The 15,335-nt window shown below is 39.3% G+C and overlaps 1 protein-coding gene across 1 annotated transcript in view; it reads left to right on the plus strand.

The window, feature by feature from the left end:
- slc24a3 (solute carrier family 24 member 3) overlaps nt 1-14,935 on the plus strand; it is a 93,250-nt gene extending 78,315 nt beyond the window's left edge. The window contains exons 11-17 of the mRNA XM_069658763.1: nt 476-636; nt 2,150-2,390; nt 3,706-3,872; nt 5,283-5,397; nt 6,007-6,119; nt 10,730-10,795; nt 10,924-14,935. Of these exons, the coding sequence (XP_069514864.1) occupies nt 476-636; nt 2,150-2,390; nt 3,706-3,872; nt 5,283-5,397; nt 6,007-6,119; nt 10,730-10,795; nt 10,924-11,073 (1,013 nt within the window). The 3' untranslated portion in view covers nt 11,074-14,935. The remainder of the gene's footprint in view (nt 1-475; nt 637-2,149; nt 2,391-3,705; nt 3,873-5,282; nt 5,398-6,006; nt 6,120-10,729; nt 10,796-10,923) is intronic.
- The last annotated feature ends 400 nt before the right edge of the window (nt 14,936-15,335 follow it).

A 15,335-nucleotide genomic window follows, 5' to 3' on the forward strand; every position in this document is an offset into this window, starting at 1 on the left:
AACAGCTAGGTGACAGCCATACTGAGGATAGTTACACTAAATCTTAAACCACTAATGTTTACATCTTGTAACATATCTGTTTATGTGTCACATAAAAATATACATATATAGATCTGTGTTGGATTATTAACCTTTAAAGGTGTAAATGCCTCCCTGCTCCACCTCCACATCTCTCACTAGAGTCTGACAGATTCCTTAATCAGCAGATGTTGTCAACATTTTTGTTTTTTGGTGACTTAGAAATGATGTCATCACATAGTTCGCCAAGCGGAGCACGCTCCGACTCAATAGTTTATGCTCCAAGCACTATCTGCAGCTAATATAATAGCATCAAGGCTGAGAAGACAGTAGTCCCAACAAGAAGTGGTTAAAACTGTGTAATAACAAAGTTGTTTATTTAAGAAAGGAGTCTTCTGAGTATGTGTATATTGTGTGATAACATGCATCTGTATGTGCTTGTTTCTGTGTCCTACAGCGAACCACCACAGGAAGCCATCTGTGCTAATGGTGGATGAGCTGCTGTCAGCGTACCCCCACCAGCTGTCCTTCTCAGAAGCCGGTATGAGGATCATGATCACCAGCCACTTCTCCCCCAGAACCCGCCTCACCATGGCCTCCAGGATGCTCATCACTGAGGTAAGGGTTCACACAGGCGCCCTACAACTGCATCTTTGATTGGAAAAGGAGAAAAAAAGAGATTGCTGCCATTCCCAATTTGAAGCAGACTGCAGTGTGTTTTTCTCGGAAGGGAAAGGCATTTCAGACGGCTTCTTTAACGAGGTAATCTGGAGCTGCATGAAGGCCCCAGCCTACAAATCAGCTTCACTGTTGATTCTAAGCCTTCCAGGGTTCGTACAAGGAATGGTCAAGACATGATGTAGACACCAAAAAGCACTTGGATATTTTACTAATAAAGTGTTCAAATGACTCCAAGTGAAGCTTTTGCAGCAAAAGTCACTCCTTTACTCTCCTGCAGTCCAACTCCAATTGAGTTGCTCAGTATGTGCTCAATAGGTTAAGGTCTCTTGCTGTGTTTGGAGAAATGATGAAAGTACCTTCAAAGGAAAAAAGTGTTTTGGTATCATAATTGCACCGTTTTCTGTGCTTAATCCGCTCACAATGCAGTTGTTAATCTGTTTTTGTAGATATAATCCTTTGCAGGTAGTAAATTTAATTATTTTATCTTAAACATGTTTGCAAGCAGTAAGCAGTTTTGGATAAAATATGCATTCATACGGTTAGCGTAATGGTGACAAACTGATATCAAATTTGACACCTAATGATCCTGCGGACAGCTCTGCTTGGTAGCTGCTTAAGCAAACTTCTACATTAGCTTTACAGACTGCATGAGCTGCTCCATAGCCCTGAATTAGAGTAACTTCAAAGTTACTAGCTTGAAACAATAAAATCACGTTATTTAAAGCTGATTTCACCATCTGTTGTCTACACTCTGCCTCAGCTGTAATTCTGTTTAATTTATTTGTCCCTTGTCATTACACCCGGTAGAAACTGATGGTCGCTGATTAATATTTTCACTTGCTACAACTTGTGACAAGATTGTTAATAAAACCAATTTACACCTAAAATGTGAAGCCCTAAAAAATTACACTTTTTAAAATGCAATTTCATGGAACCACGTCCAAACCTGGTGTGACACATGACACACACTCTGAACTGCAACCTACAAGAATTTATACTTAAAGTGTCTGTCTTATCTTCAAACAAGGAACAAGTCTGTTTAAACCTTTATAGCTAAGTAGCTCTATCACACTGAACGGCTTAAAAACTCACCTGCAGATGTCATCATCATTCAATTTCTATAAATGATGCTTATCTACATTGTGTTTCCATGCTGCTTCCAACTCTGCCACCAATTAAACGTGTACACAGATACCAACACAAAATTATATTAGCTTTAAACATTTTATTACCTGAAAAAGAATAGCATTGGAAAGTCCCTAATAACATATGTACATTTGAACTCATAATTCCATGTTTGACAGTGAATTATTTAAGGCTGCAGTAGGTAAGATTGAATTCTAATTGGCATTTCTAATTTAGGCATTTTCCAGCTTTTTCCATCAGTATGATTGTGTATTTTTCTCTGTGTTTGTGTGTTTTTGCGTGTGTGCGTTCTTGCATGTTACAGAGACAGCGTCTAATAAACACACGTACTTTGACGAACGGTGACTCGGAAGTCCCAGGGAAAGGCGGAAGTAGGCGGGGCATAGAAAATGGCTTGTCTGGGGCTGAGAGGGCTGCCAGTGGTCGCCATGACGACAGAGAGGGGGGCAACGAGACGGATAACGAGGACAATGAGAACAATGAGAATGATGAAGAGGAAGAAGAAGAGGATGGAGAGGGACCCCTCGTGCCCTTCCAATGCCCAGGTACCTGCTGGAGACGGCTCTGTGTGGAATTGATTTCTCTGTTGTTTAACACTTTTATTTATTTTGTTAAATGAAACATTTTGGAATCTGACTCTAGAAAGACTGTTGTTTGGCAAAATAGTTCCAGCATGTGACTCCTCCTTAAACCAGGATCTGTATGTTCACATGAAATGTGTTTTAATCTGTGAGCTTTAATGAGCTGTCAGACACATCTCAGGCTGGACCGAGCAAAGGTTGGGGTCAGCCCCTAAAACACAAAGTCTGTTATTGACTATGTGAGTGATGAAGTTCCTCCATTGGTCAGTCAATAGTTGGAGTTTCCCATTGGCCCTTCCTCTGTTGGAAAAATGAATTGGCACTAATGTTTATTATGAATCATTAACCTGGTCCAGCAGAGAGAAAAACTGTGGGAACAATTGGACACCTAACAGCACAAAGACCACCGCATGTAAGAGATTTCACACAGGTTTATTGAATGTTGCATAGATTCAGGCTAGCTGTTACCTCCTGCTTTCAGTCTTAATGCTAAGCTAACTAACAGACGCAAATGTTTTCAATATTAAAGAAAGACTACAAGTCTGTTTTCAGATATTCCAAAAGATGGATAATGATTTTTCCCATAATGCATTTAAAGGTTATTAAAGCATTTTTTAGATTGCTTACAGTCATGAACAAAACTCTATTTTTCATTATATATGACAGTTTTCCGTGAAGCAGCAACCTCCCTCTGTGTTTGTCCTGCAGAATGACAGCCTCACTCCATCAAACATGACTTTTAAAACTTTAAATACAAATAGGAACAAAAAAGTTGATTATAGTCAAAAGTGAATTGATACATTTTCAAGTAGATAAAAAGAAAAATCATATGATTAACAAAAGCAGAAACAGAACTCTGATTGCAATTCATCTCTCAGTTGTCACTCGTTTGAGCATTTAATGTTGATCATCTGCAAGATGATGCTAGACTGATTCATATCAAATGACTTTATTAGAAAAAGTTAGAATTTTACAGTTTTAACAGCTTTAGTCATTTATTCATTTTATTCTTTTTTATCTACACTCCTACATTCATTCATTCTACATCATGTATGCATAAACAATGAGGGGCAGATATCTCTACATGTCAAAGCTATACAGTCAGAAAGACTGCATAAATCTTATTTAAAACATTTGTTGGACGGAAAACTATTCTTATGAGTGGGCTACAGTTTTTACTGTGAGAGGATATAATAATCTGTCTCCTTACTCTTCCTCGCTCTCCACACAGTCCATGAATCTCAGTAGTGACTCTGTATCTTGTCCTGTGTGTTTGCAGCGGGTGTGTGCAACAAGCTGAAGTGGCTGCTGGCCTGGCCTCTGTGCCTCCTGCTTTACTTCACCGTCCCCAACTGCTCCAAGCCTCGCTGGGAGAACTGTTTCATGCTGTCCTTCGTCGCCTCCACCCTGTGGATCGCCGCCTTCTCCTACATCATGGTCTGGATGGTGAGAGATGGGAGATAAATAGAAGGGAAGGCAAACTGAAAGAGATGTGTGAAGCAGTGATTCTTCTCTGCCCTAGCCTGTGCGATTTCATTCTTTCCAAGTTAACGTCATTTAAGTTTATTCTAAATATTTCTAAGAGTAATTAAAGTGAAAAAAATATGTTTCTTTAGCCGTATAAACAAGAAAGATGTCACATTAGGTGCTTGGATAAGATAAGATAGTACTTACTTGATCCCCAGAGGGGAAATTCGGTTGTTGCAACAGCACGAAAACAGTAGCAAGAAGAATAGGAATAGATACAAATAAAAGTAAATAAGAGGTATAATAGGAATAAAAGAAAACAGCAGTGGTAGCTGTTAAACTAAAACTTAAATTTGCAATTTTACCTCGCAGGACACAGGAGTTGCTGGTACTGCTGCCTAAACCTGTTTGTTTAAGTTATTGTTCTTGTTCATATTTTAGCTATGCAATACATTTCTATTCTTCTAATGTGTTTTTGAATCACATTGGTAAAGTTGTATACATATTTTAATTTAATTACTATTCAGAGCCTCTCCTTCCTTCTGAAACAAACAAGCCGTTTTGCCATTCACAGGTTAGACCTTAGCCGACGATTTGAAGTGGCCGCATAGCCCTTGTGTACGATACCATGCGGGGGAGCGGCCGCACCGCACTGTCACTCCAAAGTTGTAGAAAACATGGCTGCTCTAGGATCGGTTATTCAGTCTTGTATGTACGAGCCATAATCGCCATAATCTTGACTACAAGCTAGTGCAAGAAGGCAGCCTGAGGTGAATGACAATTGGTCAATTTGAGCGAAAGCAAGGTTCTACTTAGAAACCTGCAACTGTTCCGAACGGCCCATTTCAGAGGCGACCTTTTTGAAAATGTAGTTCTGGAAAACGCGTAATTAGTTTTCACTTTTTCACTGTGAACAATAAGCACCCAAAAATGTGAAACACATGCAAAATATGAGATTATCTATTTAAAAGATATGGCCCCATTAAAACACCAAAGTCACACAGCAAGACAAAAAAGGTTTATAGCAATCTGTAGCAATCAGTTTTCTAAGACACTTGTAACAAAAATCTGAGCCTGTATGTGGCAAAAACAAGCGATTTTTGCCCTAAAAGATAACGTGGCAACCATTACAGCCCGCTTCTCTTCTGCCAGCTGCAGCGATCATGTACCTTTTAGTCATTCAGACCCAAAAATATGCTAAAAAAACAGGGTCCAGGTTTAAAAATACCGTTATTTTCCCTATAAACGGCCCCTCTTTTAACTTCTAGTAGCACATGTTTTTGAGTGCCTGAGCTTTTGGTTTATCTTGTGCCGGTGCAGGAAAAGCGCAAGGTCACACGAGGACACACCAAAATACAAGCGGTAACATTTTGTCTCTATTCTTGTCAGGTAACAGTGATAGGCTTCACGCTCGGTATCCCAGATGTCATCATGGGCATCACCTTCCTTGCAGCTGGCACCAGCGTCCCTGACTGCATGGCCAGCCTAATAGTGGCACGACAAGGTAATTACACACACACAGATGCACACAAAATGACTACAGAGAGAGGTTACAGAGATGTCATTTAAATCAAACACACAGACCAATCTGGTGGAAGCCAAACAACAGAATCAAAGTGAAGCCACTATCAAAGAGGGGAGGAGAGGACAGAGGTAGAGAAGGGTGGAAATGAGTGGTGGGGGTAAAGATTGTGTGCCTGTCATCTTTTTCCACTGTCCCTCTTCCATCTGTGTGGTGAGGCTGTAAAAGAAGACAGCCCGACAGGGTCCCTTCTCCATCCTTTCATCTGTGTTTATTCTTGCTCCTGTCATCAAATATTTAAACGGCTCTGTCTGTCTGTGTGTGGGGGCTCGCTGGGACACTCACACTCACCACTGCAGTTTAGTCGTCCATCCTTCGCTTTGTAGCTTTATCACCTTCTGTAGGCGGCAGTCGGAGAGATAGCTCCACTGATCAACCTACCTCCTACTCAACTGTCGCAGCCTCAGCCCACGCCCCCTGTGAACCTAGATTGCCCACTCACTGTTCCTTTCATGCTGTCTCCCTGTGACCTTTTTCTCCTGTTCCCTCTGTTGTTGCTGCTTACAACTCCATCTCTGTCTGTATTCTAAGGAATGGGGGACATGGCGGTGTCCAACTCCATCGGCAGTAACGTGTTTGACATCTTGGTGGGCCTTGGTCTCCCCTGGGCCCTGAAGACCCTGGCTATCAACTACGGCTCTGATGTAAGTAACATGCTCCGCCCCCCTCACCTGAGGGTCACACTGGATCCCACAGATGTTTCACTCACATTTCTGGGATCAGACCAGCCTCCTCAATCCAGTAGTGCTAATTCTGATTGCAGTTAAATGGTGGTGCGTATATCAATTGCAGTTAAACATCTATAACTTAGAAAACATACAGAGTATAACAGGGGCTTTTTATTACTTCAAATACTCATTAATGATGTGATGCAACATGAATGCAACATGACTGTCAATGGTGAAACATAACAATTCCTGTTTGCATCACCCAAAGCATAATGGTAGTTGTTGTGCCAAGTCTCCAAATACACTGTTTGTAAACTCACAGAATGAAGATGCCGTCTTGCGCTGGTGACGTCATTTGGGGCCAGAGTTGCGCAATAGAGATCGGCGGGTGGAGCCGCTGTAGCCACTTTCACTAACCAAAATGCATACTTAACTTAAAAAACAGCAGAGATCCCGCACGCCGGTGTATTTAACAGCAGAACAGCTTCTTGTGTTGGTCTGAAGCAGACGTTCACAGATATGGGAACTTCAATGACTCTAGTGATTGTTTTAGTTACATCTCCTCTCACCGATCCTCCTCTACTCTGCTAATCCAGAACAGATCGGCTGCAGGAGCCGTATTTGTCAACAGAGCTGTCAATCATCATTTTTATAGCATCAAATAACGAATTAAAACAAAACTTGTCGGAAAAATGAACACTTGGACGTAAATCAGCATGATAAGAAAAAGCTGTAATGACAGAAACCATGTTTGAGAAAAATGTTTTTGCCGTGTATTTTGATTTTATAGTTTGACTCGTGTTTTCATACATATATATCTTTTTGTCATGCAGCATAGAAACTTAGACTCCGGTGCTACTGCAATACTGAACCAGTGTTATTTGCGCTGGTACTGAGATATTTTTCTCTACGATTTCTCCACCCAATACAAAGGAGGTGCATGGACTTGCATTTGTTGTGTTTAAACAAAAAAGTGACATTTATTATTTGTAAATCTCATTAAAGATAAGTGATTTTTTTTCTGTGATGATATTTCAAAACCAACATTTTCTGCAGTGTACACACCCCACACCTCAGAGACACTGAGTTAGAGCCGGTCACTGTTTGATGCTGTAATTTCTTGGTTTTACATGCAGGCAAAATGAAAATCCACAAGCCCTATCATACACAATCATCTTTTCATGTGAAATCCACTTTCCAGTGTAAAGAAGTAAACAAGAAAAAGTTGTGTCTAACTGTGTCTCTCAACTTGGTCCCTAGTTCGCAGCTAAACAGATAAGATACACATCATTTCTCCTCAGTGATGAAACACAGCAGCTGATGGATAAAGTAAGAAAATATGATAAAACAGAGTAAGATGCTCTGCAGTAATCTGTGCACTTGAGATAATAAAACCCAACTGGCTTTTAAAAATCATCCTATAAAAAGTTGCTTTGACAATGTGATCCGCTGTTTCACGAGATAACACTATCTAAATTCAACGTGATCGAAAATAGAACAAAAGAACGTGGCAGAGCAATAAGCATGGACAGAGGCTGTAATAGAGGTGAGCATGGTGATGGGGAGGGACGGACCGAGAATGAATTAGTTGCTGAGTTACTGGTTTGACAGTGAAAGTATTTGGCCTTTCATTATTTGGCTCTTTTTTTTTAATCATTAATAGATTTTGAACAAAATCGTAATTGGTGTTTAATCACTTGTCCATGCTAAGAAGATAAGGTTAGAAGCTTGAGACATAGTAGCTGTGTTTGAATACTTCAATTAGTACACTGCAATGTATACCGTATACTAATGGAGGTGTAAACTGTGCACACTATGTGCTTACTTGAGTAGTGTGTCCAATTTCAAGAGGGTAGCTCTGTCTCAAATCTAACATGGCTGTTGTGCACTTACCAGAAAAGACAATTGTAGCATTTGACCTCTTTTTCTTCTTCTACTTCTTCATTGCAAGTGGGGGCAGCATTATGCGATCATTTGACTGCTTGTATAACCTGCCAAAATATCTGTCACCTTTGACTTTAATTCAGTTTTATCAAAATGTATAATGATGGACGTGCTTAACCTTTAGTTTCTTTTGTGTGCGAAAATAATTTGTAGCAAACATGGTGACCACTGTGGTTGAAAAGTGTCCTACCATAGCAAACTCAACTCTTTTTCATTATAGATACACCTGTAGTTCTCTTAGTGTACTGCATTTTGCCATAACTGTCAGTTTGAACCACTAAAACTTATTAAAATAGCAAGTGTAAGAACGAAAAAAAGCAAATTGAGACACAGTGAGAGACTACCTACAGGGCTAGTGGTGAAATGCTGAAGCTATTAAGCTAACCATTAGCTCGGTCTTAACGTATTCCAGAGATTCTCTCTACTTTTATGATCTTTTTACTTTTCCCTAGCATTTAGTTCAGGGTTGCTCACCATTTGGTTATTTAAGAATATTAAGGGGGAAAAATAAAGCTAATAGCAAACAAGCCCGCTAGCAATCAGTTAGCTGAACTCATTAGCTCAGCTCAGTCATAGAAGCAGCAGAGTTCCACAGTTTACACAAAAGACTAATTTGGACGTTAATCCCCGTCTCACAGCTGCCTGAAAAATGTCTCTTTTACATGGAACAATTTCTATACCCACAGCAGAGGTTGAATACATACAATAGTACAGCAAAACTAATCTAAGATAACTTCCTCTATTATATAGACTCTCTGGGTGTCCGGTTCCTCAAAAATTAGGACTGACAAAAAAACCTTATCGGCTCTACCGACACACCACAGCAGCGCTTCTACTCATAAGGAAAAAGCAGTTTATTTGCCGATACAATGAAATAACGCTGTTGATGGGACAGAGGACTGTAAGATGGAAAGCTTTAGTTTCCTTTGTCTCCTTACATCAGGATACTGCTTTCGGTTTGTTTCCAATCTGGTGAGAAGTGCCAGAAGATGTGGACAAGCTCATTCTGATGCAAGCTCTCTCTAATACACGCAGAAACAGACACATACTCACTCAACAATATATTATTATCCTCAATCACCAATCATGCCCAAAGATATTAATCTGTGTGTGATCCAGCAGCAAAAATAAGTAAATAAACATTTACAGCTGACCTTTCTTTGATAATCAGCACACAGAACGTTAAAAAACATAAGATCCTTTCCGATCCTGATGGCCTGTCTGGAGATTTAAATAATTAATGAAGTTACGCTCCCGTGCCTTGTGTGTAAATGTACACAGCGTCTCGTATATAGTACAGTGACCTGTATGTGTTCTGCGTGAACAGATAAATATGCTGGCCTGAGTCCAAGTTGCGTGTAAATAGCAACATGCCTGCCTGCAGGGGCACCTGGCTCTTAAAGGGAATGAGAGCTGACACTGATTCATGTACATGTTCATGTTCAAGTAACTAGCAAAAGTGGGTTGGACACACCCTAAGTCTCTTAGCGCCTTGCGCTTTAGACTGTTTGCTGCCGGCCGTGTAAATAGGGCCCTATGTCTTTCAAAGTTCACAAAACTTGAACTCAACATGTGTAAAGATTAATTTTGCTTCGCTGATCAAGTCGACACAATTAAAAACTTATTTTGCTAAAAACCTTTCAGTTTTAGATCCTCCTCTGTTCAGGTCATTGAACTTGCTGTACAGCGGAGAGGAAATAGTCTATATTAGAGTTGCTTTAAGTTTGCAGTTATGATGAAAGGATAATTCCCAAATTTTGTTCAGTTATTTTTCTACTTCTTTATTCTATACACTAATCCGGTGACCGATTTGTGCATGATGCCATCTTGTGGGGCTGCCATTACTGCGGTGGCCACTCTGTGTCTGCTCCTGCCTGCTGACTGTGACAGCAGCATAGTTAGTTGGATTAAAGATGTTACACAGCTGCTTCTCGTTACTAATGAGGGGAATTTTACTCAGGCAATCTTAACATTATTTAGAATTTACATATTAGACATTGGTTACAACAACAGCCAGATTACATAATGGAGAAATAGAGAAAAACAAGCGACCATCCGCCACATATAAGTGATGAAGTGCTCTGTCATATAACTTTATATAACATTATTTTACTAGCTAGTTGACTTAATCAACTAACAGCTGCATTTAATCGTCACAAACAAGTTGCATTGGCAAATACGTTTTTCAAAGATATTCATTCAGCACGTATTTTCTTTTTTTCTGCTAATGCAGCCGCTCTTTAGTGACTACATGCAGCTCTGGTTAACTAGCTAGTAGAGGAACGTTATACGAGATCATTTTTATAATCGCCTGGCGATGAACAACTAAATGCCAACTATAGGTCACTCAGAGAGGGCCAAAACTGTACTTGTACTTTTTTAACAGTTCAAGTTAAAGTTTGTCTCGACTGTTAGAGCAGCCGATGTCTCCACAGGTTCTTCTCGATGTCCTTCACATGGTTGTCAAAAGTGAAGTTACACAGGAAGTAAAATTGTTCACTTCAAAGGACAGCTTGTATTCAAACGCACAGATGTTGTAGGGAGACGCCACGCAGTAAAAGTGGCTTTTCAACTTCCGGTAATTCCCTGGATTAGTGTATAGTGAATCAGTAGTCTAATTTTGACACATTATCTTGTTGCAGATCAAACTCAACAGCAAAGGACTGATCTTCTCTGTTGGACTCTTACTGGCCTCTGTGTTTATAACTGTGAGTACCAAACAGCATGTCTGATTTCTAGGTTCTCTCTATTTGTTTGTCTCAATCTGTATATTGATCTGTTTACCTTTCCGCCCCTATACCTGTCTCCCTTCCTCTCTTTTTGTCTCTCTGTCCAGGTCCTGGGAGTTCACCTAAACAAGTGGACATTGGACAAGCGTCTGGGTTTCACGTGTCTCTTCCTCTACTCTGTCTTCCTGTGTTTCTCCTGCCTCATTGAATACAACATCTTCACCTTTGTCAACCTGCCAACCTGCCGGGACGACTGAGTCACACAACCGCGCACGTACATACACACTCGCATGAGAAGTGGTGTTTGCAAGGAAATGAAGTGAAGCATTAAACAGACGGTGGTGTATGACGAGAGAATGAGAACCAGAAAGTATAATTCTAAAATTTTACCAACAGCAAGAATTATTTGCAAATACCATCCCTGCTTCTGTCTATTTTGTGGAAAGAGGTCCCACTCTTCTCTTTTTCTTTTTTTCTTGATCTCCATCTTTCTGCTCAGTGCAATATGGAGCTGCTCTGGTGTTTGCTCACCAGAGTGTGTGGGATTGATTTTAGGAGCAGAGATGGAAATGACGTTCCAAGCCCTCACACAGGACTGCAGCGAGGACAACAACCACAACAACAACAAAAAAACTCTTTGTCCGACTACTGCTAGCTTCTGACGCGGAAAGGACTTTTATTTTGAAATGCCCAGTCTTTTGGTGTGAAAGTTGTAATGTTTACTAGCTGCTAACCTTTCCTGAGAGGAAAGGGAGTCTTTTAGATCTATTAGTTAAGAGTAACAATGATAAAAAGCAATGATGTAAAGGGGTGGGAAGGGGTAGTTTAGCGCTGTGTTGAAGATAATGAGTTATTTAAATAAAGTTAATCCAGTAAGTGGAAGTTTTTAGGCAAAGAACAGAATCAGATATATGCTACATTTGCAAATCAGAGCTCCACAACCCCATCTTACAACACGCATTAACCACTCCCATTTTTATAAATGTCAATGACATCACAGCCGTAGCTTCTGTGTTTTGTACTGGAAATTAATACGATTGATGGAGAGTTTTAGTTTTTCTTCCCCCTCTGTAAATAGCTCACCTCTGTAAATACCCCCAGATGTCATATTTATTATTTATTAGTGTCAAACGCACATTTTTCCTCTGGAGGTCACAAAACACCTAGGCAGGTTTTATTTATGGATCCAGGGTTTGCTAAAGTCCACACCTAAGATATTATCAGTCGAACACTCGTGTTCAAACAAGCACAAATTTCTCTGGAGGTGGATTTCATTTATAACTTGTTTTAGTTTTGTGATGATGTTAAAATCATAATTCGAACTTGCACTGAAGAGCTGAAACAAGCTTCAAAGGGAGGCTGCAACTGTTCCTCCTCCTAATGCATGCTGATTACAAGGTCTGCATCCTTGTAAAATGAAGCAGGTTTGTTTGAGTTTATCTTATTGAGGGTTTTAAAGAAGCAAATGTAACATTTCTGGGATTGTTTTGGATTGATGGAGTGCTGCTTTTTGTTTTTGCAAAGAAACTGACCAAAAAGACTCAAAACAGTGGTGGCATTATTTAAAGAACAGCCAAGCAAGCTGGACGAGGTGTTTCCTCAACGGTGGATGGATGTCCTGCTTCCTCACTCCTTTGTGGTCCCAAAGAGGAAGTGAGGTATTTCAGTGGTTTTACCGTAGGAGTAGAGTAAAGATGCAATATAAAGCATCAGGACTTTTATCCCAGCTCTAATATTTAAAGGTTGGGATCTTTATTTTTATCCAGGAGTTGTTCATATTTTGTAATGCCTAATGTCTACTTTTGTCCAGATATGGTAGGTTTGTGGTACATAAATATTCCTACTAGTTTTTAGAGCATGTACAATGTGGTTTGTGAACCCTACATGGGGACTATGAGAGTCGAGGCACGCCAGTGAAGTCACACTTTTCCTAAAAGACTTCCTCCACTGCAGAAGCGAGCACTCGTCTGTCAGGGCCTGTTGATCTCACACAGAATCCATCCAAATGTCAGATTTTCCTCTACATACGTTCATTTGAAATGTCAAGTGCTCCACTCTTTTTTTCACATTGAGGGAAGACAATTGTTGAAATCATCTGATTCTTTTAGGCACATTTTAATTTCTTCATCATTAATATAAAAAATATTGTCTTTTGAATGTACAAATAATTAATGTGTTTTTTTGATCATATTTCATACCTATTTATTTCTTTCAGAGACACAGGCAGAGTCCTCCGTGCTATGACCGGGAAACAGGGTTTAAATGTGTTTAATCTTATGTAATGCAATAACTATGAGCTTACACTTATGTAAATATGCTTTAAAGATCAAAGACGAGTTTATAAGAGTTTAAACAGATGTATTCAAATTGTAAATGATGTTTCTCTATATGTGACACTGTAACAGCTTGTCATTCTTAAAGGAAGTATTTATCAATGACTAGACAGAAAGTCAACACAGGACTGTTATAAGCATGATGAGCCCTACAACATCACCATGGCCAGCTCTGCCACTCTGTACAATCTAATGACTAATAAGCTGATTGCTTAAATCATAATCACTACTGTAGTTTCTGGTCATAATGTCTGGCTGACAGGAGAACTTGAACTTCAGAAGCTTTCATATCAGTTATTACACCTCAGTGAACAAATAAACGTTTTAAAAATGTATTTTATAGGTCCCATCATGTCACTAATTTTCTAAAGTTCCCTTAAAATAACTCTAATTTTAGGTCAGATAGAATATTCTGAGACAGAACACAAAGAAAAGTAATGTATTTAAACCAATTGTGACACAACAGTGTTGACTTCTTGAGCAGTAATTTATTTCCAGGGGAATTCTATGGAAACTTATTTCCACCAGAAAAAGAAGAATCAATAGAACAAGTGTTAGGAGTGACAAAAAAGTACTGACAAGCCTGACAGAGATTTGAAACTTTATTCATAATTTTGTGTTTCTTTATTTGCATATTCTTCTGACCTTTTTGTTCACGCTAGAATTATGAATTGGAAGTTTACCAATTGAGCACTGTCTATGTTTTAATTCTAATTGTCACAAGTTACAGTTTCCAGGGAATTTCTTAAAATGAACTTGTTTCAATTTCTTTCTAAGGAATTGTTAGGAAGCCACATGACCAATTAAACAAAATGTTAACTCATTATTTGTATCTGTTCCAAAACCTTAATGACCGTTGTTACTTTGAATATCAACACTGTTAAAAGTTAAGTTTCAAAACATCAACCGTTGGTGTAGCATTCCTGGCACAAACCTGTGTCGACAGATAAGCTCTAACATTCAATCATTCACTCTTGGTCAGACAATGTGCTGGCTGTTAAAGGCAAATCACTGACTATAAGGCATAAATCAGCCTTTATTGTCTTTTTATCAGTATCTTTGTAATCCAGGGCATTTTTTCAGTTTATAGTATATATTAAGAAATATCTGTGTCATGCACTTTATTGTTTTACAACTGGTTTTATGGATTATTTGGTTCACTACATTCTGTGCTGCTATTCACTGCATGGACCTAACACCTAAACATGGGGTACCATGTCTTTAAAACCAACCAAACTACCACAGAGACGCTCAGATTTAAACATGAAGCATCTTGTAGAGGAGATTTCTAAATAATTTGTGATATTCACATGGGTGATATTGCTAATGTACATATGTATATAGATAGGTGTAAATGTATTTATATATTTTTTGTCTGTATATCTGTTGAATATATTTTCATAGATACTAGGTCTCCCTTGTACTTCCCTTTGTTTTGATGTGTTTGAGACCTCTGAAGCTAATGTCCTTTGTTTACTCGCATGGAGATATTTCAATATGATAAATTATTTATGGTAAATCTTAATGTACTTTGGGATGAGAGTCCATTGTGTTTTTAGATGGCACTGGATTTAGTTTGAACTGGATATCCTAGATGACTGCATGCTGTTGCTAGCATAGGATATGAGAGATGGAGAGTGAGAGTGTTTGCAGACGATGCGATGATCTACGTGTCCGAGCTTTACCTCTTTCTACACAAGAAACTTTTCAACAGAATGGTTTACTTTGTGTTTAGATGTTTCAAATGTAATTTTAGAGATCATTTTGCTACCTGAGCATTAATAAAGTTGGCTTTGCTTAAGGTAACAAAAGCCTTGTTGTGGTGATTTTTCATTGGACCAACAAACTCACAAATGCTCGCAGAAACTTCACTAAAAGGGATTACTTTTATGTTAATCATTTAACAGTGAATGAGTGAATATGAACTGTTATTCATCTGTCATACATACATACACCGATCAGCCAAAACATTATGACCACCTGTCTAATATTGTGCCGGTCCCCCTTTTGCCACCAAAACAGCCCTGGCCCCTCAAGATATGGACTCCACTAGACCTCTGAAGGTGAATTTGGAGGCCAAGTCAAAACCTTGGACTCGTTGTTATGTTCAATTGTTGTTGTCCTGAACCATGTGTGCAGTGTGGCAGGGTGCATTATCCTGCTGAAAGAGGCCATTGCCATTAGGG

This window comes from Semicossyphus pulcher, unplaced genomic scaffold (assembly GCF_022749685.1).
Source record: "Semicossyphus pulcher isolate SPU_LCO1_2020_fin unplaced genomic scaffold, fSemPul1.0.p SCAF_12, whole genome shotgun sequence".
Lineage (NCBI taxonomy): Eukaryota > Metazoa > Chordata > Actinopteri > Labriformes > Labridae > Semicossyphus > Semicossyphus pulcher.